The 24,627-nt window shown below is 41.2% G+C and overlaps 2 protein-coding genes across 33 annotated transcripts in view; one reads left to right on the plus strand and one right to left on the minus strand.

Annotated features, from left to right (window-relative positions):
* The window catches only part of LOC146762326 (uncharacterized), a 42,521-nt gene extending 19,944 nt beyond the window's left edge, over positions 1 to 22,577 (plus strand). For 5 of the 31 annotated variants that reach the window (XM_085513768.1, XM_085513764.1, XM_085513822.1 and 2 more), the window contains 5 exons: positions 4,051 to 4,160; positions 8,254 to 8,342; positions 9,093 to 9,195; positions 9,617 to 9,707; positions 18,873 to 19,024. In XM_085513768.1, the coding sequence (XP_085369894.1) occupies positions 4,051 to 4,160; positions 8,254 to 8,342; positions 9,093 to 9,195; positions 9,617 to 9,707; positions 18,873 to 18,977 (498 nt within the window). In that variant the 3' untranslated portion in view covers positions 18,978 to 19,024. Of the gene's footprint in view, positions 1 to 4,050; positions 4,161 to 8,253; positions 8,343 to 9,092; positions 9,196 to 9,616; positions 10,425 to 18,872; positions 19,025 to 19,050; positions 19,247 to 19,781; positions 19,905 to 22,440 lie in introns of those variants that run through there. The other 26 variants (XM_085513828.1, XM_085513834.1, XM_085513843.1 and 23 more) reach the window with 18 other exon arrangements.
* Positions 15,193 to 24,627, minus strand: part of ZNF277 (zinc finger protein 277) — a 46,686-nt gene continuing 37,251 nt past the window's right edge. For both annotated transcript variants that reach the window (XM_015854068.2, XM_085513739.1), the window contains 6 exons: positions 24,439 to 24,571; positions 18,434 to 18,501; positions 17,281 to 17,377; positions 16,407 to 16,449; positions 15,638 to 15,812; positions 15,193 to 15,522 (listed from right to left, as the gene is read on the minus strand). In XM_015854068.2, coding sequence (XP_015709554.2) covers positions 15,330 to 15,522; positions 15,638 to 15,812; positions 16,407 to 16,449; positions 17,281 to 17,377; positions 18,434 to 18,501; positions 24,439 to 24,571 — 709 coding nt within the window. In that variant the 3' untranslated portion in view covers positions 15,193 to 15,329. The remainder of the gene's footprint in view (positions 15,523 to 15,637; positions 15,813 to 16,406; positions 16,450 to 17,280; positions 17,378 to 18,433; positions 18,502 to 24,438; positions 24,572 to 24,627) is intronic.

The following is a 24,627-nucleotide window of genomic DNA, read 5'->3' on the forward strand; positions in this document are numbered from 1 at the left end:
TCTGTCTGCCTAGTTTTGAAAGTGGGGCTTTGCTTACCCCGACCCTGCAGGGTATTGCTGCCTGGGCTCCTGGGGCACTGCCTCTGTTGTGGCCATGGAAGCACATCATCCAACCTCATCCCCACAGAGCTCTCCTGTCCTTCAGAGGAATTCTGGGCTGTCTGCAGATCCACAGTTGGCTCTTCTGCCCATCTTACAGCATTAAGCAGAGAACCCTTGACAGGTTTTCGCACCCAGTCCTTCATCTGTGTTGGTGAGGAGATGCACGCAGGGAATACCACACAAGCTCACTACGAGGTACTCTATAAAATACAGTATGATAAAATGAGCATGATTGTAACTGCTTCTTGAGCTCTCTGACAAGAATCCGTCCCAAGCTGCAGTTTTGCTGCAGTGATGCAGCTGTCTCTGGGATTAACACGCTCCTCAAGGGTGGGTTTGGGGAGTTAAGTGATGAGTGTAAGCACTGGCAAGGCAGATGCTCAGCTATTGGATGATATTTCCCTTAGGTTCTCAGTGCTTGATTCTCATCTGAAGGTCTAAAAATTCCCTGATTCACATGGAGTTTACACCACACCTGGGAACAGACAAGGGTTCCATCAGCAGATGGCTGTGGTGCATTGGGCAGCGATCCCAGGAGAGCTGACAGCTGGGAGATGGGGTGCATGGCACTTTCAGGATCTTCCTGTGCAGCTTTTGCCTTCTGTAAACATGCTACAAAATGCACATTCACCCCAAAGAAGTGCACACGTCTCCTTCTCTTGAAGGCACGTGGTCTTATTTACACATCCTGGTGCCACAGCCCTCCAAATGGAGCATGAAAGTCACACACAAAAAAAGAGTAATTGTTGTTCCAGAAAATAATGCTCCCACCTCTGGCTCTAATGCAGGCCATTGATTGCACCTTAAAAGCACAGGACAGTCTGCTATCTGAAGCACAACTGGGCAAAGATAGGCTGTGAACTATAGCTCTACATCGCCACACTTTTCCAGCAGCCACACTTCTCAACCGATCGATATTTTAGATTCAAGCTTCTGTAGCTACCTGCAGAGAACCTAATTTAGATCTATGTCTTTCAGCCAGCTCGGCAAGGGTTTCAGTGGTTTGTTAGGTACTATCAAGCTGGGATCCTATTACTTTAAGTTTTCTTTAGAAAAGAAATCCTCTCCATTTTTTTTTTTTTTTTAAAGGAAATTATGTTCCGATTGCTACATACATTTCCAAGCAATTTCCTTCCCCCACAAAAGCAGGTGATTCCCTAATAATACCTCTAATACTCAGAGAAACCGGGAGCTGGCAAACCCACTGCTACCAGCAGTGACTTGGGCTGCTGAGGTTTGAATATGCAGGGAGCCCTAAGGAAAGGGAGCCAGAGGCCAGGACTCTGGGTGCTGAAGCTTTTTTCTGATGCTCCCATGGCTCTGCTTCCCTGTGAAGCAAGAACACAGTGTTCAAAGGGGAAAAAAAACTTGAAAAGAGGCAGAGGTAGTCAGTCAGTGGACCCAAACCTGAAAGGAAAACATCACAGAAAAGGAAAAGCTGGCGCAGAGCCTGTTTCCAACAGAATGATTTCACAAAGAGGCTGCCCCTTGCCTCACTTGTTTTCTCAGTTTGCTTCTGGGCTCCTACAGCCTGATTTGCAAAAGAACAGTGTGCAAAAGTCTGTGTGATGCACCCAACTTGCATGCCCCATCTCTGGAAATGCCAAACTTTTCGCAGTAATTAAGCATTTAATTGAGTCCTACTGACTCTGACTTTCTAGCGCAGCCTTGGGCAGATGCCAAAGTATTTTGTTGCGTCTGTGTATTAAAGGCCATGCCTCCAACCACAGCAAGATGGTCACTGGGACCAGTGTGTGAGGGAGTTTTAGCAAGGACTTGGCAAGTTAAATCTTAACTTCTGCCTCCTTGCCGGTAGGTAATGAAAGCAGAGGGCCTGTTTCTGAAAGGCACTTGGCACGTCGGCCTGCACTGTACAGAAATTTCAAGCGAGGGTGTTTCATTGGCACAGATTGTAGAAGACCTTGCCCTCCCACCCGACACAGCAATCTCTCCAGCTGCCAACCCAATGAGAATATGCAGGGTATTTGTAATACACAGACCAAAGGGGAAAATGGGCACAGCTCGAGGACTGTCTACAAGGCACAGTGCAGCTGCATGAAGCTCTTACTCGGAGGCAGCTCGGGGCTTCTCTGCAGAGCTGCCCATGCCAGAGCCATGTACCCTCATTAGTTTTCAGCCTGAAAGGTTTCCAGTTTAAACTCAAACGAGACCTGGGGCAAGTCAGAGAAAATATTTGTCTAAAAAGAGCCAAAAATACAGCCATGTTTTCACAGCTCCTCTAGCAGAATTCATTCAGTCACTGGAAAGTAGCAAAGATTCTCTACACAGATGATTAGAGTTACATACATGACCCCATGAGCTTCACTGAAGTCAAAATTGCTGAGAGATGATAAGAAATGTTTCTTCATTCCTACCGGGTAACTATGGGTTGCATTCAAATTCCTTTGCTCCTGTTGAGCAATGTCTCTGTTTGGAAAATCAAGATATTAATCAGCATCCAGTTAGTAACAAAGGCAGCACAAGGTCCCACATGAATGCAAATGAATGCATGTTGGAGATAGGGAAAGGTTCTCAGTATAATATCCTAAAACCATTTTCTGCAATCAGATACATAATAAGCAAAACCAGCATGCAGGTTCCACACAGTCCTGCCAGGTTCACCCAAGAAGGAAGGATTAGACTCTAGTCAGATAGTGCACAGTATCTTTCCCTGCTGCACAAACTTAGTTACCATTTGCATATGGTATATATTGCTTTACTGCCACTGTAATTGAGCATTTTAGCTTATTTAACTCAAAGACCTAACACTGCTGAAAAACACTTCTCACCTTCACACAGTGAACACAACAGGTTTTTCAGCTCAGCTTCATCCAGGTGTTTGTACAGGAAATTTGGAGGAAAATAGTGCCAATCTCCTTATTTTATTAACAGACTTAGCATGTTCCTAAATGACTTCCAGGCAGTTCTGAAGAACAACTTTCCTCACAAGGGCATAGGTTTGCACTAGATTTTTTAACCATTGTTAAGGCTCTGGTGTGTAACAGCAAGGCCTTCTCATTATGATCATACTGTACTTCAAGTTCATGCTCTAGGTGAGTCCAACAACTTCTGTAAACATAAAATAGCACAGTATTGGTCTATCCTGGAAACCATGAGAAGACATTAATGGAACACATTATAAAGGTAAAGATGTGGTTTAAGGGAAAATTAAGCACGTATCATTTAAGTCATGCAGAGGATGTGATTTTAGCATGTCGCAGAGCTTGCAAGGTGCACTCCAGCAGCAGTAAGCAACAGCAAATTGTATTTCCCTGAAGCTGATAATTTGTAAAATTACTATTAAAGAAATGAATGAAGTACAGTGTGACTCTCAGACTTCAAAAGTGCCTGAAACTCCTTCTTTGTTCCCTTCAGTGACCAGAAAACATGAACTTTTCCTTATCTTGGAAGAGATGTACTGATGGGATGTACGTACATTTTCATACAGGCCACATATGCCAGCTGGAAGAGTGCACAGAGTAGAGAAATAGTTGAGCCTAATTATAAATTAATGATAACTGAGCATGAAGTATGAGAGAATGCACTTACCGTATGCTTGAAAGAAGGAGCTGGGAACTAATATTATCCTTCATTTCTTATGTTATACCAAAACCAAAGTCAAGTCAGGAAAGGTACTGGCGATAATTTGGCACTCCGCAAATACAAATGGGTATATTCCTGATTCTCAGGACCTAAACAGGATAAAGATGTGACAGGAAGAGCAGAGGGAAGCAGTAGTAAGACTGTAATAACGTTGTCTGTGTTGCCTAATGCAACATCAAGACTTCCAAATATTTTTTAATGAGAATCTACTGAATCATTCAACAGTCTGTCTGTTTGCTCTCTAGCCAAAGAAAATAACCTATAAAACAAGGACTTAGGAATCAACTGCAAATGGGGTTTCCACCTAGTTTGTAACATCTCCACCTGCCTTGTATCTTCCTGCAGCCACAATGGGAAATGGGAGCAATTGCTGGTTACACGTGTGTGGCACTTCTGGGTGCTGGGCTCCACTGCTTTTGCCTTTCTTCCAGCAGTGTAACTCAAGGTGACTACAGGTAAGCTCTCTTTTTCTCCCCAACCCTTCATTCACACAGAAAACTCAAGTGCTAACATGGTGGTTAATGGTGGCAAGCTTTGCAGGCTGGAATCAACCGCTTTTCTAATGAAAATGCACAGATGTTGTGACAAAAATTTCAATTCCCTTATCTTTAAGGAGCCTTGCGAGTGCGAGGCAGAACACAAATGCAGCTGCTCTGCCTTGCATGCTCTTCTTAGATCGCATGACCTGCATTGAATTGCATTACAGTAAAGTAAGTTGGAGAGAGATTAGATTGTATGTCTTGCATCCTCACAAAAACACGATGAGCACTTCGCGAGGCTTTTGAAGGAAGAACTACCAGCACATGTGCTTGACTTAAAGAAAAAACACAAGCATTCATTAAAAGCCCTCTTAAAACCTCAAACTAACACACTGAATATTGGAAAAGAGACAGGGTCAGAGAGGCGGTAATTTATTCCCTTGAAAATTATTCCTGAATACAAACACAGCTGACATGCCATGTGTGATCAGCTGGGGCAGGATGGCACTGGGAGGGGTATTGGGAGTGCTGAGCAGTGCAGAGACAATGTGTCATAGAGTGATTGCAGCCCCCATTGCCCTGTGCCACCCTGTTGGAGGGGTGGGGGTAGGAAAGGTGTTTCTAGTTTGTTTGAGTTTCTCACAGCTCCAGCTGGGTAGCAGTCAGCAATAAATTACATTCATTTCCCTGTGCTGAGTCTTTTTTTCTCATTATGACCCTATCCTGAGCCCTTTCCCATTGTACGACCCCCCGTGTTTCAAGGAGAGGAGTGATGGAGTGACATGCTGAGTTCATCTGTGTCAGTGTGCAGCCATCACTTGGACACAAGGATCATTCTGTACTCCTGAGGTTTCCACATTTTGGTCTTTCCATGTCAGCAATAGCATTTTTGTCTGCCGTCACAGCTGGAACTATATTTACTTTCTTCTTCATGAAGGACGCAGATTCATTTTGACTCTCCCTAAAGATCAGTGAGAATGAACTTGTGGCATTATTTGATGTTTTGAGAGATCAGGCCAATGTTTGTAGCTATTCTACTGACTCCAGCACATTAAGTGGCTAATTTCAGGAGTCTCGCGTGCTAAGCAATGTGTGCTGCCAAACCTTCACCTCTGATATCTGTGTGGGAGCTGCGTGGCGCAGCGTGTTGAATAAGCAGTTGTTTCTACGTTTCTCCACGTGTGCTAAATGAGAGTAATGGACGCAGAGCCTGAAGCAGTCAGCTTCCAAATGTAAGGCAGTTTGCAATCTGTCACAAGAGACAAAACCAATTTCGAGCAGGAACAGAAACACTGTGTAGGAAAAGACAGGAGAGACTTCTGCAGTCTGTTAATGGAATGATGGCAGTTGTTAAGGCACTTGTGCCTTTTAGTTTCCTAGCAGTTATCTGCAGGGCTCTGGGGAGTTAAGCAGCACCGACACGTGGGTGCTGCCTCCAGCACCAGGCCTGGGCCCTGCCCTGGCTCACCACAACAGTGACTGTGGGCACAGCAGGCTCTCTGCCAGCTCCATGCACATCCAGGGGGCTTTAGGAGCCTCTGCAAAAGCAGCTCAGGTACAGTGTGCCTGTGTGAGTGCAGGCTGCAGATGTGTCTGCTAGGAGAGGCATGGAGCCCACAGGAGGCTGGCTTCATCTGCTTCTAAATTACAGAAGGATATTCTCCGTTTTCTTTCACGCTGTGAGCAGAATTGGCATTGGAAGGCCCAGCTGGTGTGACTGCACAGGGAGTGGGGATCTGATCCGGTGTCTTCCTGAGCCTAAAATGGCTTCGAGTTGTAGTTGTAGCCTGTGCTAGTTCTTGCCCTCAAGGGAAAGAATAGATTAAGGACTGCAGGCCTTGTCAGTGTGCCTCTACCTGCAATCCCTGCTGTGATCTGCTGAGGCAGGGACAAAGGCTCAAAGGTTCGTGTTCAGCTTCAAAGTGGAGGAGGGTGGATATAAATAAACGCTCATGTAAGGAGCCAGGAGGTTGTCTCACCGTGGGGGCCCTCCTCAGACCTCCTCGAGCCCTTCCCTTTCTCACTGCCTTTGCAAGCCCTTATGGTTGCTCTGTGGCATAAAAATCAGTGCTGCTCACCAGAGAGATGAACTACAGCATGACTTACTGCTGTACTGGTTGCTGCAGTCAGCAACAGGAAAATGCTACGAGGCACGGTTTAGTATGCCTTAGGTGCTACGAAATATGGCTTAGTAGCATAGAGGATAGTAACGGTGATAGGAAGATGGTTGGACTAGACGATCTTATAGGTCCTTTCCAACCTTGTGATTCTATGACTCTAATTTGGTGTTTGCATTGGTCAGCTGCCCGTTCTGGCAACTCCCATTGAGATCAGAGGGACCCTGGCAACCTACAGGAAGTTTGAGACATCAGGGCTCAATTGTGGGTTGGGGCATAAGGGAAGTTTCTTGTAAAGATGCATTAGGCACTGAAACTCTACCTTTGTTGTTCTATTTCTTGGTGCTGGAGTGTAATCAAGTTACATCCCCTTTGTAAATATGCTTTGTAATAATTCCTGTGAGTGGAGTGTTCCCAGTATGGCTCCCATTCCTGACACATTAAGTTTAATAGCAGGAAATAAATTTAAAGATGCGTTTATTGTAAGGATTTCTGGTTATTCAGTGGAAGAGGCGTGTATTTGTACATCTCTGATATTACAGGAAATCCCGCATCTCAAGCTGAAGCACCATTAGAATCATAGAATCATAGAATTACCCAGGTTGGAAAAGACCTTGAAGATCATCAAGTCCAACCGCAGCCTAACCATAGTACCCTAACTCTAACAACCCTCCACTAAACCATATCCCTGAGCACCACATCCAAGTGGCTTTTAAACACATCCAGGGATGGTGATCCAACCACCTCTCTGGGGAGTCTATTCCAGTAACCTATTCCAGATTACATGCTTTCAGCTTCCTGGCTCTAAGAAATGGAAAATAAATACAGTATTTTTCATATTAAACAAAAAAGGAAAAGGCAAAAACAAAGTACATTTTAAAACATTAATAAAGCAAAGTAATGGAATGAAAGGACCTGAAAATGAGATTTATTGGACCACTGCTTAAACGGATGGCTGCCTCATCACGAGTCTGTGCTCAGAATGATTCACTTGCTACCTAAATTCAGGAGGGGCAAGGAGTTAAATGTGTTATTAACAGAAGGGCAGACTGTGAGCTCTCTAAACGTGTGGCAAAAAGATGACACCTTTTGGATGGGTTATAACCTTTTCATGGGTAGATGTGGAAACACTGTACTGAAAAAGAAGAAATATTAATTGGTTCCTTGGAAACAGAAACAAAATCCAGATTTCCTTCCCTGTTCCGTAGCCACCAGGACATCAGCTCACAGCTTGCACAACAGATGACACCAGTCATCTGCTTACACTGTGTTCGAATGCTGCTATGTCCAATAGATGAGAACATAAATTATCAGTATTGATTTACAAAAGCCACTTTGCAAGATCCCATAACAGCCGCATTTTAATTGGATCATCCCACATGCATACAGAAAATGTGTTCATGCTTTTTCCTTCATGACCAGCATACACAGACCATGTGTGACAGGACTTACAAGCTTCCACTGCCTTTGCTAAGTCCTAAATCTGCTGCAAGAGCGCTTATCTCTGTTAAATCCTTAAATAATGGGTGAAATAATGTTTGGTCTGGCTTTGAGATGCTGTCCTGGTGCTGTGGTCAGTTATGGGGCTTCACTGGCAACTGCTGCTGCCCCTTAGATGGCAGATTGATGTTCTTGGTTTTCTCAGCTCTATTTTTGCCCAGTGTTGCCCTGGTATTTTCAGCTTAATATTTTTATTCTCACAGAAGATCCCTGGCTGTAGTCATAACTGTCTTGCTTAATTTTTTTCCCCTCGTAGCCAGTGCTGTCACTCTGGAGGTCAGTGCAAGTTTCCACATTGTGTTCCGAGAGATTCCCGGTGCCTCCTGTGATTTCTCCACAGCTTATTATCCAATTGCATTTTTCATTTTAGGCTTATTTTGAAGGTAGCACCTGGGGCATAATTTTTATGGATTCCAATCTCTTAGACCCACAGCCCTCTCTTTTTTTTTCAGGTCAGCTTGCAGCAGCTGCTACCATCTTATTGAGCTTCGCCATCCCATGGGAGGAGGACCAGAGCCAGAGCGTTCCCTGCGCTTGCCAGGTAGAGCCGGGTGAGGGGCAGGAGGCGGTGGGGGGAAATGGGAGGGGTGGTGGCAAGGGGAGAGATGGGGGTTGAACACTGGGAACAAAGAGTGTTTGCCTGTACTATTTGTAATCAGCAGAAAGCCAGGAAGAACTGTCAAATGCTAAGGAATCTTTTTTTCAAATGGAAAAAAACCCAAAACAGAATAGCAGGAGATTATTCCTCGGTAAGGTGTCAACATTCATCTTAGGCATTGATTGGAATCCTTTGTAACTGATTTTAAAGCAGTCATTAGAGGGCAATCAAACATTTTCCCGGTGGCACCAGTAGGAAGCAGCAGGAATCCCACCTCTCTCATATCTAAAGGTCGCTAGTCACTGAGGGCAGTGGACTGGCACCTGTGGGGCAGTGATCCCTGTTGTTACCCTGCATTAGACCCCAGCCTCCTGCTGAAGGCTGGATGGCTGCTGTCACGTGCCCCTGAGTCCCCAGACCTCACTTAAGGGTAACTGAGGGACTGCCCCAAGGCAACTGTGGGACTGCTTTGGGTGTGAGCACTCATCTGGCTTAAATGTCCAGGGGTTTTGAGGGCTCTTTTATTAAACATTTTTTGCTGGATTCCCATTGTTTTCCATTAAATAAAAAAAGAAATCAAGGATCTGACATTGGGATTCATTAAGATTTTTTTCATACCCTACATCTACAGAAACGGTATAAGTGATATATGCTATATAGTATGATATATATAAGTGATCTGTGATTTCACAGCTCGCTTACCCAAAATGTGGCCTGTTTGTCTGGCTGGCTCAGAGCGAGTGAGAAGGCTCAAGCATCTGACCAAGAAGAGAATACAGATGAAGGCATTATTACGGTACATTTGAGAGGGGATTCTGTCCATTATCAGCTGTAATGAAGATAAAAGGTTCCCACTTACTTAGAAACTTTCCTACCCAGAAGCAAATGTAAGATACATAAAATACCACGAGCTTAAGGGAATCCTTAGAAATCTTTTTTAAATACCTCACATGCACATACTTTATAATGAGAATATAAAACCTGTGCTTGGAAAATTCTCAGGGAGCTACGACTTCAGATGGACACTGTTTGCAAAGCAAAGTAACAATTAAGTGAATGAAAGGATTCACAATGTTTTTAACTTATTATTTCGTTTAACTTCAGGAAATCCACAGGTTTATATATTTGAAGACTTGGAGGAGGCTCTTGAGCATCTTCTCTCAGCCGGTGTGGAACACGGCTATTCTGTATTCTCTGATGGCTTTCTTTCCTTACAGGTCTTTAAGTGAAGCTTGGAAGATCTACAATGTGAAGCTCAGAGGATCATCTTCAGAATGTTATTCCTTTACTTATAAACCTCAAACAATGGCAAGTGAGGCATATTCTTAAAACTTATGGGAAGTCAAGTTTCTTAGTGAATGAATAGCTTTTCTGATGGCAATCTAATCACCTGATAAGCAAAGTGTGTTAAATACCACAACCTGACCAATACGTATTAGCTGCATGGATACAATGTAGTCCTGTCTGATATCTGGCATTTTCATCTGGTAACTATTATTGCACAACCTTGCAAATCTTGCTGGTTAGGAAACTGAGACGCAGGGAAGAAACATTTGTCAAGGGATGCATGGAGAGTTGTTGACTGTAGGCACACACGAGGCCAACACTGCCACATTTTCACCAGCCTTCTTGGCAAAGCTAAGCCCTGTCTGTGATCCTTTGCTCTTTATTTCACCTGGACTCATACCACAATGCCACACAGCGTAAGCAGCTTTTAAAGAGGACCAAGTATCTGTGAGAACTCACAGCATTGTATCTGTTCGTGATACTCAGATGTGCATCAGAACGTAGCAAACCAGGCACAACACAACTGGAAGGTTAAAGCTAAAACCACTTCAAGGTTAAGGCAACACTCAACTCTGCAAATACGTAGCAGGCAATTTGCAAAGATAGCCTTGCTAATGAGAAATCAGTTCTTCCTGCATTGTGTATTTCTATATGGTTTTAATATTTCCAGAGAGCACAGCAATGAAAAACACGTCTCCTGCCATTCAGTACAGCCATGGCTTAAGGTGATGCCAGAAATTGGCCTGTCATTGTTCTGATGGATTTCATTACATCCTGGTGTGACACGACACAAAGATGCATTGCACATCTGCCTCAAAGTCCAACATTTTGAAGCATTTTTTTAGCCTAAAGAAACACATGTGCAGTTTACCATGTTCAGGAGCTCAACATAACACCAAAGAGCTGCCTCTGTTGCTTTCCAGGCACCTTGTGGTGCCAAAAGGAAAGAGGAGGAGTTCAGGCATCTTTCATATGCTTAACTATACTGGCATGGGTACCTGCAGGTGAGAGGTTGCAGGAGTGCTAAGTGTGTGGGCACACTGGAACATCAAGTGCAGATAAAGAATCTTTTAACTTCCTTTGATGGCCCTTGCACTTCCTTTGCAATACAGCCAGAGAAACTATTTGTATAAACAACTACTAGCCCATAGGCTTAAAAAATAATAGAAATGACTAATATCTGGCACAGGTTTCACACCTAGCAGCAAATCCTGCCATGTGGATTCACACCTTGTGGTGTTCTGTCTTCCTGTTTGATGCTGACGCTGAAGCTACGAGCTGCCAGCCCAGGGACTGCACCTCACTGGGGTCTTTTCAGTCTCAGTTTTTGCAGGGCTACAAGCTCTATCCTTTGCAAAGGCACCAGAGAGGAGATGTGCCATTTAAAGTGTTACCTACTACATTCTTCTGCGATGAGTTGGTACAAAGACTGCTGTAATTTATATTGAGAGTCAGGTTAAATTAATCACCATAAACCATAGGCTTTTTTTCTTTTGGAATGTCATTACAATATCACTGCACTGTAATAGTGTCTGCTGGCCTCAGTCTGGCTGAGCTCTGCATGCTATGTGCAGGAAAAAAAGGACAGAATGACAAGCACATTACAACCTACCCATGGAAAGTACCTTTCCAGCTACTTGATTACCCCTGTTTAGTAAATGTCTCCACAACAGAGGATTGTAATTAAGATTCCACAGATCAGGAGATCACCTGCTTGTAGAACGCACACATTGTGATGCTTTCATTCTTTCAGTTGTCCTCCTGTTCCCAAAACTGTTGTGGGAACAGAGGAGACACATGTCCAGTGTGACTATCAAAGTCTTCCTTTCCAGAAGGCAAATCATCTGATCCATGCAGGGGCCCACCTTCGTGGTGAACACTGCAATAGTAGGATAGGAGTCGGCTCTGAATTAATGTAACTAAATGCAGAAGTCCAGATGTCAGATGTTACCTTGGTGCCTAGGTTTCCATTACAGCTAATACAGTCTAAAAGAGATATTTAGCTACCAGCCTGAGGCACTGAATTTAGCTGCTCAGGCTTTGGCATGGCTCAGTGCCATTTAAATGCTTATATACAGTTGATGGAGCTGACACAAACCTTTGAGAATTCAGCATCCTTTAGGAGCAGGGGCTGGGGAGCAGGATATCTTCAGGTATCTCAGATGACTCCTAAGATGTCTGTGTGAGGAATGGAATAAAGTTTCAGGTGTTTACTGTAGAGCGAGTTGAATCACAGAATCACAGAATTGTAGGGGTTGGAAGTGACCTCCAGAGATCATCGAGTCCAACCCCCCTGCCAAAGCAGGTTCCCTACACCACGTCACACAGGTAGGCGTCCAGGCGGGTCTTGAATATAGGCGGGTCTTGAATATAATGACTCTCTATGATCCATAGGCTACAATTATTTTTTCTAACAGAAGTTTAGGCATTAGATTTGTACATAATCTACATGCTGCATCTCCTTGGTCCCTGGATGGTAAACCAGGTGGAGAACTGTGTTCCAAAGAATATTTGTAGCAAGAAGATGCTTTTGTTTCTATCTAAATTAATACAGAAAAGACTGATATATTTTTGGTTGTAAGTATTCTAAATTTCCCCACTCTTCATATAGAGAGTGAATTGATCGTGGATTTCAAATATCAAATGTAATTACAATTAATGGGTAACCTGGCAATTTGTAACCTATTAGCCACTGACAGTTCTTTTGGAGCATGCCAGACAAATGTAATACAAGAACTGAAAACACTCAGTGTCTTAAATGAAAATCAGTGACCATTGACTCATTAAGAAAAATCAAGTCTGCACAGAATTGCCAGAATAAATAGTGTGTGGAAGAGTAACACAGACATAATGAAGGTGCTTGTAAAGTGAGCCGGAAAAATTACGTGTCACCAGGACACAAAGCTGTCTCCTCCCCTTCTGAACAAGATAAAGCAAAGAGATATGCATATGGAGAGAAGATCTAGGCTGAGAGGAAGTATTGTGTTAAGAAATGTGTGTTGGAATTAAACTAGTTTAGATTTTTCTCATACCAGTCAGCACCACCCATTCTTCTAATCTGACTGTACAAAACCCAGCATGGTTCACTGCATGGCTTATGGAGGAACTGTTCTTTTAATGCTTCTGTCACTGAAATCCAGGAATGAAACTTGTTGAGCTGAAGGACAGGTTAGACTTCCAAAAATACTTTTGTTTTATAAGTATGTATCTATTCATGTAATAGCTGAGTATCACTGTCTGCAATCTTAGCTGTGTCCTCTATTTAATGGCAAGATTACTCCAGATTTAAAACAGACACTGCTTTGGGTGTTGTTTTAGATAGAAGACGAGTGTTCCTTTGGGAAAACTGTGGCCATCAAACAAGATAGGATTCTCTAGCAAAACCCAGTTAGAAGCGTCCTCATGCCAAGTGAAGATGCTGAATTTTTTCTCTAGAAACTGTATCCTGACTTTCTGAACTTACTAAAGCACCTTGCTGCCCACCGTGCATACTTGAAGTAACAAGGTCAGCTCTAATCCCCATGTTCCCTGTTCCGTGTTTGCAGTGAAATTACACACTGCTGCTCATTTCTTCATATGTACCTTTTCTTCTCTACTCAACCAACCCATGTTATTTATAAAACACCTCCTGACATCCTTTCTTAATTCTGCCCTGAAAAGTCACAACAATGTTATTTCTGTTAGCAGCAGTTTCATATTGCTGATAGTCTTGATTTCACTTTGTAGGAACCTGAGTGACTCAGCACGACATTTCTCTTCATTAGGAAACATTTTGCAATTTCACTTTATGATATATCAATAAAATTTTATCTTTCCCCTAATGTGCCCTTCTCAGATGGACGTGCCATAAAACACATCCCTGGCTGCTGATTTACCCGCAGTTCCCTCACTGATTTTTAACACTGCTCAACACTCATATAGCTAATGTAAACCCTACCAACTCTTTCTTCTACCTCAGCTGAGGATCTGACTGAAAAAACTGAAGTCAATTTCTAATGTAGGAAGAACAGGAGCTGCTTTGGAAGAAAACTATTTAAAGGAAAAACAAATAGTCAAGAGCAGCAGTCAATTACTACCCGACATTAACATAATTACATGAGGAACAAACTACAGCACATTTAAGACAGTCGGATATTCCAGTTCAACCACCAGCCAACCAAACATAAAAACCCTCCAAAATTGTTGAACCTGTTTAATCAAAGCCAACGCAGGTATGAGGATACACCTGCTCCCTTCCTTTGTCTGTACTCTCAGCACCTGCTGATCCACTCCTATCTCATTTTGTCTTGACAGAGTGAGGAATTGCTTCCATGCCTGCTTCACTGTGCAGTTAGGAGGCGGCTCTGACTTTCTCAATACATTTTCAGCATCTTGTTGCTGTAATTTAGCTTTGGAGCACCTGGGCCTAAGAACAAATAAGAAAGGAGAGGCAAAAAGAAGTGCCAGTGGGTGATGAGTAATGCCAGGAGAATGCAAGTTCAATACAAGTTAAAAGAAACTGATCCGAATATATTGCAGGGTGAATGAGGCTAGATATAGAAGCTTACCAGAACACTCATAAAGATTTGAGCTTTAGTTCCTGCTCCTAGGGACTGCTATCTAATTCTCAATCATCATATAACGACAAATAATAACTGTTATTGACAGCAAGCTATTTCAGGTAAAGGGAAGCATGCAAAAGCTATGGCTCTGAATCTTCTCAGGCAAGGAAGGGTACTGAGCTGAGACTCACACACATTGGACTAATGAAGAAAAAGGAATGTGCTACCAGTTTTGAAAGCAGTTGTGCATTTTACAGGAAGCCGAACCTGAACTCTGGAACTACTTTAAATAAAATCTCAGAGAGAATCATAGAATGGCCTGGGTTGAAAAGGACCACAAGGATCATCCAGTTTCAACCCCCTGCTATGTGCAGGGTCACCAACCACCAGACCAGGCTGCCCAGAGCCACATCCAGCCTGGCCTTGAATGCCTGCAGGGATGGGGCATCCACAACCTCCTTGGGCAACCTGTTCCAGTGTGTCACCACCCTCTGAGTGAAAAACTTCCTCCTAATATCTAACCTAAACCTCCCCTGTCTCAGTTTAAAACCATTCCCCCTTGTCCTATCAAAATCTGATGTGGAAAAATGGGAGGCAGAAATACTTAGGTTTTGATCATCCTATGCTGTGAGCTATGCTATGAGCTGCTTTGCCCTGTCAACACTGGTGTGCTCCTGGACCTGCTGAAGACCTTTTGCAACTTTTGTAACTTGGGGAACTTTTAAGCTCCATCTTAAAGTAAATACAGTCACTTTAACGAACAGCTGAAGTTCTTAAAGTAGAACTACTTCAGTAGTACTTTAAAAGTAGTGGCCTTGAAGTAGAACTCTGATTCTGACAGATTCAGAAAGAAAAGAAGAAAAATCCTATTTGTGAATAATTCCAGGAGTGTTCTAAGAACCAACCAGAAAACACAGCAGTTAATTTTAAAGCAAAGCTGTAAGTTAAAGGAAGATAAACCAAAAGAATTTACATGTAAATTTTATTTGGTATTCCCATCCACGTAATATTAGCCCAGAGATAACATATATACCATATTCCAATGTTAGTGAAAGAATGTATTTTTTGTATTCCAGGAGAAACACTCAAAGATCATTGAAGGTCAACTTTTATCATGGCTGCTGTTCTCTTCACACAGTAGTTGGTTTAAAATGCTGCTCCGTTTGAGAGCTTTTAGACTGGATATATCTTCACTTACAACAGGGACAACTTCGCTTTGATCCTCAGGTATCAGATCTTCGCTGTCTGACAGTGTACAGAGGAGTGTATCATTTTCATAGGTAGGAAAATAATACCTGGAAGCAACAAGGTGTGATAGAATAGAGTATTACTAGATAGTCACATATTTACTGCTTTACAGACATTGCCAAGCAACGGTATAAATGCTGGAAGAAAGACGTTTGCCCTTACTGTGGTTGGTCCCAGGTAGACCTGGCTGGCAGGAATGTGATGTGTTTTGTCTCTTCCATATGACTTATCAGTCCTCCTTTAGACTGAAATTTCTCCTGGCAGTTGTAACAACGACAATGATGGATTTCTCTCCTTATGAAGTTCACCAGCTTCACTTGCTGATAAAAGTTTAGACCTAAGAGAAAGGGCAGCAATTGAGTACTTAAGGAATCTAACATTTAATTTACAAATGCTTTCTTGGTTTAAGCATAAAGGTTGATAAGGGTTACTGAAGACCAGCACTGCAAACTAACTGAACAAATGTTTCTTCTTAGATGAAGGGGAACCAGTTCTTATTTTACTGTAATAATTACAGCCTGCTTACTCTTAGTCTACAGCAGAATGCAAACACTGGCCAAACAAAGCTTAGACCCCGGCCTCCTAAGCCACAAGCAAGTCTTAACAAGCATAATAATAATCTTACTAGTAATGGTTATTCCAAGGCTGCAGCAGCCAGCCACGAGACTTACAGAGCAGCTATTTGTAGGGGCTACTCTGAAAAAAGCCAATGGTTCTACAGAAAATAGCACACATACTTGGCACTAACAAGGGTTCCAGAAAAATAGTGGTTTTGGTTGTCTTTTGTAAGCCAGCTGAAACAGTATCTGTAATGGAAAAGTTAGATGCCCAAACAGAAATCAAATTGATACAGTCGCTTTCCAGTATTCTTATAATGTGATTTTCTCCAGACTAGTTGCAAATACTGACAAGTACAGCGTTTCTTACTCACCAAGCTCTGATTTTATTTTAAGAAAGTCAAATCCATGTGATTTCTGGAGGAAAAAAAAAAAGAAAAAAAAGAGAAAATAATCTAATTTCTGCTATTTCAAGTAGTCCATATTAAACACAGCTTGTCATAGACTGACACAGACACATGCAAATGTTAATACATGGTATAACTCCCCAGAGGTTCTCTTCATCAGAAACTTTCATACCGTGTTAAAAATCAATGCTCCTGTTATTTAGTATATCAAAACTGAAACACAGGTACTAACCATCGTACGTATTAAATCATTAAGCCACTTTAATATTAAAAATATCACCTTTTTATTGTCTGTATCAGACTATATAGTTAAAAGTACCAGCTATTCATAGTCTCCGTGACAAACTGAATGCTGTAGATGTAGATGCTGCAGATGCAATGCCTTAGTTCTGCACTAAAGAAAGTGTTCCAGTTAAGCAGTTGAACTGACCTTAACAAAGACACTACAATCCTACTTTTTAATTCCAAAGTGATGAAAGAACTGATAATTAAGAGTATTTGGTTTATGTGGAGGAGACCACAGAAGCAACATAGACTGAGTGCGGCCCCCTTGTGCCACGTGGGAGGAGGAGCAGAAGAGGATGTAGAGGTGGGGAAAGTGTTTTTAGTTTGTTTCAGTTTCTCACTGCTTCAGCCCACTAGCAACAAGCAATAATATTCATCTCCCTATACTGAGGTTGTTTTGCCCATGATGATAATTGGCAAGTGATCTCTGTATCCATATCTTGAGCCCTTTTCCATTGCATTTTCTCCTCCTGTGCTTTTGAGGCGGGGGAAGTGAGAGAGCGGTGTGGTGGAGCTCAGCTACCCACCAGTATGAAAGCATCACCACAGGTCTTACCTGCATGTGAAGGTGCAGCTTTTCTGTGGTGTCTGCTTGTTGTTCACAGAACAGGCAAACTGCACACACAGGGTGCTCCTCCCAGTCGGACCAGTCTCTAACGATTAAGAATTTAAAAAAAATAAATCAATTAATTATGGGAAAGAGTCATTTTGTGCAAAAGCACTACAGGTTCTGCTTTCACAGTGCAAAAAAAAAAACAACCCAGAGAAACAAAATACTTTGAAGGAGTGGAAAAGTATGGATTTATAGCTGAATACATGATTAGAAACTGGTTTTCCGTCTAAAAAAGAAACACTGGAAATTCAAGAACAACGAAGCAGTTATTGCTGGGCACCTCCTGTGCAGGCAGGCAGCATGAAACCATCACTTGTGCTTGAATTTCCCTTCACCACCATCAGGGTCTTAACTTCAGTTTCTAATCAGCTTGGCAAGTTACAAACAACTACTTTCAGAGTTTATTTTTACAAGGTCTTTCAAGCTTTTCTAGTCTTTCAATATGCCGGCCATAGATAAAAGCATCACACACATTTTAATCAGTCTGATATTTATTCATCAAGTATTATTTCTGAAAAAGACAATAATTCATGCCACATTTAGATATGTGTGCAGAGAATAAATACCAGCACTCATCTGTTTAGATTCACAGTACTGCTTAGAGATGAAAATATGATTGTACCCAGTTATTAACTAACAAAATTAAGCTTAAGGAAGGTCAGGGAGCTGGGTGCCCACTCCTTGTTTATCCAAATCTCTGCAGTCAAGGAAGACACCTTTGTGGTGATCAGAGGGCCTGGAGCCAAGAAGAGCACAGGGGAGAGGCAGATTTTGTTCTCAGTCAGCACCACTGACAAATTCACTTCAAATTTACTTTTGATTTTAAATCTGAGAATACCCAGTTCACTTTTGAGTACAAAATAAAAGGTTTTGCCTACATTACCGTAAAACCTAGAAGGTGCTGGTTGAGCTATGTGTAAATTAACAAATAGTCCTCATTGTGGAGAAACGCCTTTGATGAAAACAATTTGGTGTCGATTGCACTGGCTTAAATGAATCTTAACCGTGAACTAACTATGAACAGCATTTTTCCCGTAACTGCTTTCAACAGTAACGCTCTTACGGCTCTTTATAAGTGCACACAATTAGCTCTTACTCCTCAAGGTTATCTAGCAGTTCCCGATCATCCTCTGACTGCACTTCCTCCCACGACTTTCCAAATTCCTGGGGAAAAAGAAAAAGAGAAAAGAATAAAACATTTCTTGACTCACTTCACATTTTACGTATCAAATGAATGAGCATTTGGGAGGTCATGGTATTTCTGTGAGTTAAAGGCAGTCACACAGCACTGCCTTAGTAATGACTTTTAAAATAAGAATTCGCATTATCTTTTAGTGGGATGTTCCCCTCACTACATCTGGGAAGAAGGTGATTTAGCATGGAACACCCAGGAAGAGCATCCAAGCAGTGTGTAAAGACAGTGCTGCAACACTACTAGTTAGTTCCCAAGGAGGGTACGCTAACGCTGTTTTGTTTGCCATCACGCCTGCTCAATGTAAGCACACCTACTCACAATGTTCTGTTCTTCCTTTCAGCCTCTGCACTGTTTATTTAGACATAAAAGATCCTCAGCACGAAGCACACTGCCACAGTTTTGTGCAGCTATAGCACAATGGCAGGCCCCCTCAGCATCACTGTGATACAAATAACAGACAATAAAGAGCTGAAGTACCAGCAGCGATCTTCAGCTAGTGTTTTTATTTCTACTGACAGGTTCTTCCTGCCTTTGGAAGTAAACCAGAGCCAACTAACCAGTACTGAAATAGCACTTTGTGGTGCTCACAAAGATCACAGTGGATGGTCTCGTCTCCAACAAGGAAAGGCGACAAATAAAAAGGTCATTCTTTCATTTATTTCATTCCAATAACCTCTCTAATATATATATATGCAATAAAATCATTAGTAACAATTGTTATCAGTGTCTTTATGGTTGTTTGGAGAAACAATGAAAAGATATCCATCATTTAACAATTTAATGAGAATTTTCAAAGCTGTTACTGTCTATCAGATAAATGATACGCAAATGTCTCTAGACAGCTCTAAACATAATGCCATTATAGATTACAGAATGAACATTCAGTAATTAATTCAGGGATGCTACACGGTAGTGTGCAAACTCTCTGAGTTACGAGGGAGACTCATTAATGTCACCATTACTGTGAGATAACATGAAGCCATTAACACATCTCACCACATGTTCTCACAGCTGCACACTCGCTTCCTATGGCTTCTAATGTTAACACCTTAATGAGAGGATACCGGCTCACAACCACTGCAAAAGGAAGAACGCCCACAGTTGTTCCCTTAGCAGCTTGGAGTATGTGTTCACAAAAGAGCATATTCAAAACAGAAGCCAATATTAAGCTTCAACTTTTAATTAAAGGTGAAAGAGGGAAAGAACTAGGTGCAAGCTTTGTTACTGTTGCTGTTTCTTTATGGTGCAGCCTCAAAGAAGGCAGCAAAGAGCCTTGTAAGAAGTCTGTTTCCCTTATCTACTTGGATTCAGAGGAGAGAAAAAGGAAAAAGCTATTCAGAACTTGCATCAATGGAAAATTCCAAGGTAAATGAAGGACTGGGGACGTGATGATGAAAGTATCAAAATACAGAAGCTGAGCAATTGGACGGGAAACAGTTCTTCGAAAGATTTGTAAAGCTTTCAAATGTTATTTTTAAAGCGTTACAGCTTGATAAGCATTTGGGACCAAGGGTGGCTTTGTTATGCATTCAAGTTCCCTTGCTCTTTCATCCGAGATGCAAGAGCTCTCAGTAGCATCTCTGGAGATTCCTAAGAAATTTTTAACAAAACCAGAACAAAAAATAAACCCCCAGACTTGACATTTTTATAATTTAAACAGTCGAAAATGCATGACTAAAAGAACTAAAGGCCCCCTTGCTATATATCCAAGTAAAACCAGCTATTTCCTGAATACTTACTGCATACTTTATGGCGATGAGGGCCCTACAAATGAATGAGGAGAGCATGCAAATGGGTGTGGTTTGAGAATTTCCTCTTCTAAAATGAAGTCTAAATGTACAGAGTCTAAAGTAAAGTCAAGTCTAAATGTAAACTGCCTCCCCAGCACTTCATCTCCTCAACTTGAGCAGAGCTTCCAGGGTTCTGCAGGGAGATGGCTTCATACTTCACTGAGGCAACACACCCCACACGAGCAGCATTGAGATGGAAGAGATCAGACAGGCAGCTGCTATCTCAAGCATTTTTCCCCAAACAGCAATTACTGACTGAGCTTCATGCAAACAGACCTTTAGGCCTATGAAACTCAAACACTACAAACATCTGCTGCTTTCCCTGCAAACTTCCCCATACCATTTTTCTCACCTGCCTTATTCTGATCACCTGATTTGCTTTATATTGCTGCAGAATTTAGCGATGCTTTCTCACATACACCATTATTAGTTAATAGATATTGGATTAATGTTAACATGAAGTGTTTCCTCCTTGGCGATCACATCTCTCCTTGAAGAGAAATGAACACACACATTTTCTTAATACTTGAACTATCACCAACTGAAGGAGGTTTTTCCATCTACTGTTTTACAGAATGTGCACTACTTAAGTCAGAACGGGCTAAATACAGATAGTAACCCCCATAACTCTTCCTCTCCCCCTTTAGCAACAGCTAATGATGACGACTCAGGGCTTGGCAATAAGAAAACACTGAAGATGAAAAGTAAAGCCTTTTTGAAAACAAGTTTTCTAGTAGGTGATAGGCAGCATTTTCAGGCTGTCTAACTTAGTCATATGCACATTCATGATGGTGAAATTACATTACTACAGATAAGTGCCATTAGACGATTTGAAAATAAACATCACTTGCTACAACAGATACTCTATGCTTAAAGTGTTGATAGCGACCATCTCTCAAATACACAAAGGTAGGCCCACTTAGTTTAGGTCAGCCTCAGTTTTCTGGGCTGGAATGGGAGAGTTTTACTACTGCCTTGTTCTTTTCTGACTCCCAGGAGGTATCGCAGACTCCAGAGTTCTTCCCTTCCTATTTTTAGTTGATCTTTGGTGTGAGATGACTCATGGGGACACAGGCTAAGAAAGGCACAGAGAAAACTACAGTGGAAGCTTTTTTTTGGAGAAGAGAAAAATAAAGTAAGCTAAACATATCTATGAGATACTTTGCTGCTCAGTTCTTCAGCCTGATTTTATTTTTCTCTTCCCAATTTATAATTCAAGCATTGTGGAATAGCTCTGATATCCTATTTCATACTTAAGCAATACTTAAAAAAGACCTCCAAATCCACTGTGAAAGTGACACCAGTGGCTTTTGAGTCATTTGCATCATTGCAAAGCTCCCATTCTAATGCAGTAAGTACTTAGTAATTAAGTTGTTCATTGCCATACCAAATAGAAGATTTTGGGGAACAAATTACTGACAAACAAAAAATATAACCTATGTTATGAAAACGTACCCTCATAGCTTCACTAAAACTTCAAGTTAAAACAAAAGTTGAGTGGATGGACAGAAAGAATGAAGGGAAGACCTACTGCTCTAAAAAAAGTCAATGGGAGTTTTGCCATCAACTTAAAATTATCCAGAAAGAACCACCCAGAAGATCACAAGGCAATGCCATGGGCACTCTCAGAACATCTGAACAAAGAGGTTTTAGAACCCCTCAGTACAAAATAAAGGAAACTGCCAGTTCTAGCTTAAAAAGACTATTTTACACGGTGCTTGGTGAAGATAATATATAGAGGAGAAAAAAACCCCGACATTAACATATATACAGCTTCGCTTTAAAAGGCGTCTGTAAGATGCTTGCACTAAATAATTATCTAAATCCCTTAAAATTCAGTTGCTGATAAAAAACACATCCTTAAAGTAAAGTGGATAAGATTGATATTTTCCATTAGAGACCTACTCAGTCTCAGAATGTCTTTATGATGCAAACAAACTGGACTAGACAGGCATAGGGGAAGATCTTTATTACATTCCCAAATTCAAACATACAATAAATAAATAAATTTAAGTTTGGTTGTGAGCAAGTTTAAATCTTTTGGTCAAGATTAAATCTTTAGTAAATACTGAAAGTGTATCTGTCAATTCAAATAAAATATTCAGTCTGTGTTTGTAGGTGTGAAACTGCGTAATTCCCCTGCACATCTGGGGCAACGGGACGAAGAGATACTTAAGACTTCTTGAAAGGCCAGTAAAGCTCGATAATATTCATCAGAAAAGAAAATCCTGTCGTAAAATGTGAGGAGGTCGGGGAGAGGAAGTAAAATGACTTCAAGTCATTAGAAAACACGCCTTGCATAGCATCCAGAATTCAGTGAATTTTAATTCAAGATTGAAAAAAGTCTTATTATCACATTAGTTTTGTCTACTGTAGACTACATGTGTGCTGTAGACAATAACAGTATTTCTCCTTACATATAAGGACAATCTACTGAACCCTCAGTGAACAAATTAAAGTTCTTCCATTCATTTCTTTTCCTACCGTGTGCAAAAATAAAGGGTTTACCAAAACATGAGAACATGTGCTTTACACAACATAGGACAATTCTAACATTTTCATGTTAATGAATAATTTGATCCCATGTTAACAGTGTGCAAATACACACCACATAGTGAGCTACTCTGTACGTGTTCAAGGCAGAGTTTTTCAACTTTTTTATTTAAAAAAATCCCTTACTTTAAAGAAGAAATGTCAGAAATTCTGATACAGAGACACTGTGGAGGATCAGAAATGGAGTAGAAGCAGTCAGCTGGGTAGAATGCAGTGAAAGACAAAATAAATGTGTGCAAAAAAAACCAAAAACAACGTCTGCAGCAGAGGGCACACAGTCAGAGAAAGAACTGTGATCACTACAAGTAAGTCCCAGAAGCTGCACTAGAAGCTCACCCTCAGAATTCTTACACATACATTTGCCTGCTAATTTTAAACATCCTGGTGGTTTGACATTTTTTATTCGAATGACATTTGCCATCCTCTCTCTGTAATATCAAGGATGTGAAAAATATGTCTCTAAGTTATGCCAATAACTGGCCATTATCTGAATTATTTCAGGCTGGTTTAAGAAGAATAAAGCTAACAAAATCACTTAAAACAATTAAAACCTAAAATTTGAGTCTGTTAACTTTCAAGGAAAAAGTGACTACTAAGTTCTGTTGAGAAGGTGAGAACATTCAACATGCAGAACTTCATAACTTTTTCACCACTATGCAGCAAATACGGATCAGTTTTAAAGCAAGTTTAAAGTTTTTAAAGTGGTATTCACATTTCTGGAAAGGAAAATAAGGTTTCAGATCACTAATCTTTGGAAGGAAGATATACAGGATCACAAAGGGAATTCACTCCACCTGGGGTAGGAGGGACTTATCAGCACTTTAGATATACAACTTCTTGATTGGAGTAAAACCAAAGGAGAGATTAAATGGAAAGAGTAGGCAAGAAAGTCAAGGTGCCTGAAAAAATCATTTATAACCTGAATATTAATACATGCAGGTTGCACGCAGACTGTGAAATGCAGCTATTTCTGGGAGAGTGCAGAAACTTTTTGAAGAATCTCTTATATTCAAGAGCTGAAGACAGCAAGTGAAAATTTGTTACACACATGCATTACACACTCACAGATGTGAGATAAAAAATAGTAATACCTAAAAGCATACACCTACCTGGAGGCTAAGAGCAAACACTTACTTTTTCTCTCGTCTCTATATCTTTCACTTTCCTCCTCTCTGCATCTAATTTATACTCTGAAGAGCACTTCCAGACTAAGGTTTGTAGAAAACAAGCTCAAAGCCAATAGCATTCAAGTTAGATCCCCATTTATTTCATTACTCATCTCATTTTCCCTTCTGATACTTAAAGCAAAGACTGAGCACTAATGACATGATGATTAACATCTCTTCAAGCAGCATTCTTGCATCTCTCAGAATCAATTCGCAACAACAAATGTTTACCATTCCTTAGTTTAACGATTATCCAGATTATCGTACCATAAACGAGCATATTTCTTAAGAGTCCTTCACTTGATTTTTGACCTTTCTACTAATTGCTGAAATGGAGTTACTCACTTTTTAAAAGACATTGTCTGCAGCTCTTTAGTTGATTTATAGAACCTCTTACCAAGTAATTAATGATATAAAATCTGTCATATTCTTTGTTTTTGGCATTGATTCGGCGATGCTGCTTCTTTCTCATGTGATCTTTCAGTGTGTTTTTGTCTCTGAAGACTTTTTCACAGTACAAACACTGCAAACTAAAATAAAAAGACAAACAGGTCAGCACATTTACATAAAAACAGTAAAAGATAAT

This window comes from Coturnix japonica, chromosome 1 (assembly GCF_054131305.1).
Source record: "Coturnix japonica strain WE chromosome 1, WE-NBRP24, whole genome shotgun sequence".
Lineage (NCBI taxonomy): Eukaryota > Metazoa > Chordata > Aves > Galliformes > Phasianidae > Coturnix > Coturnix japonica.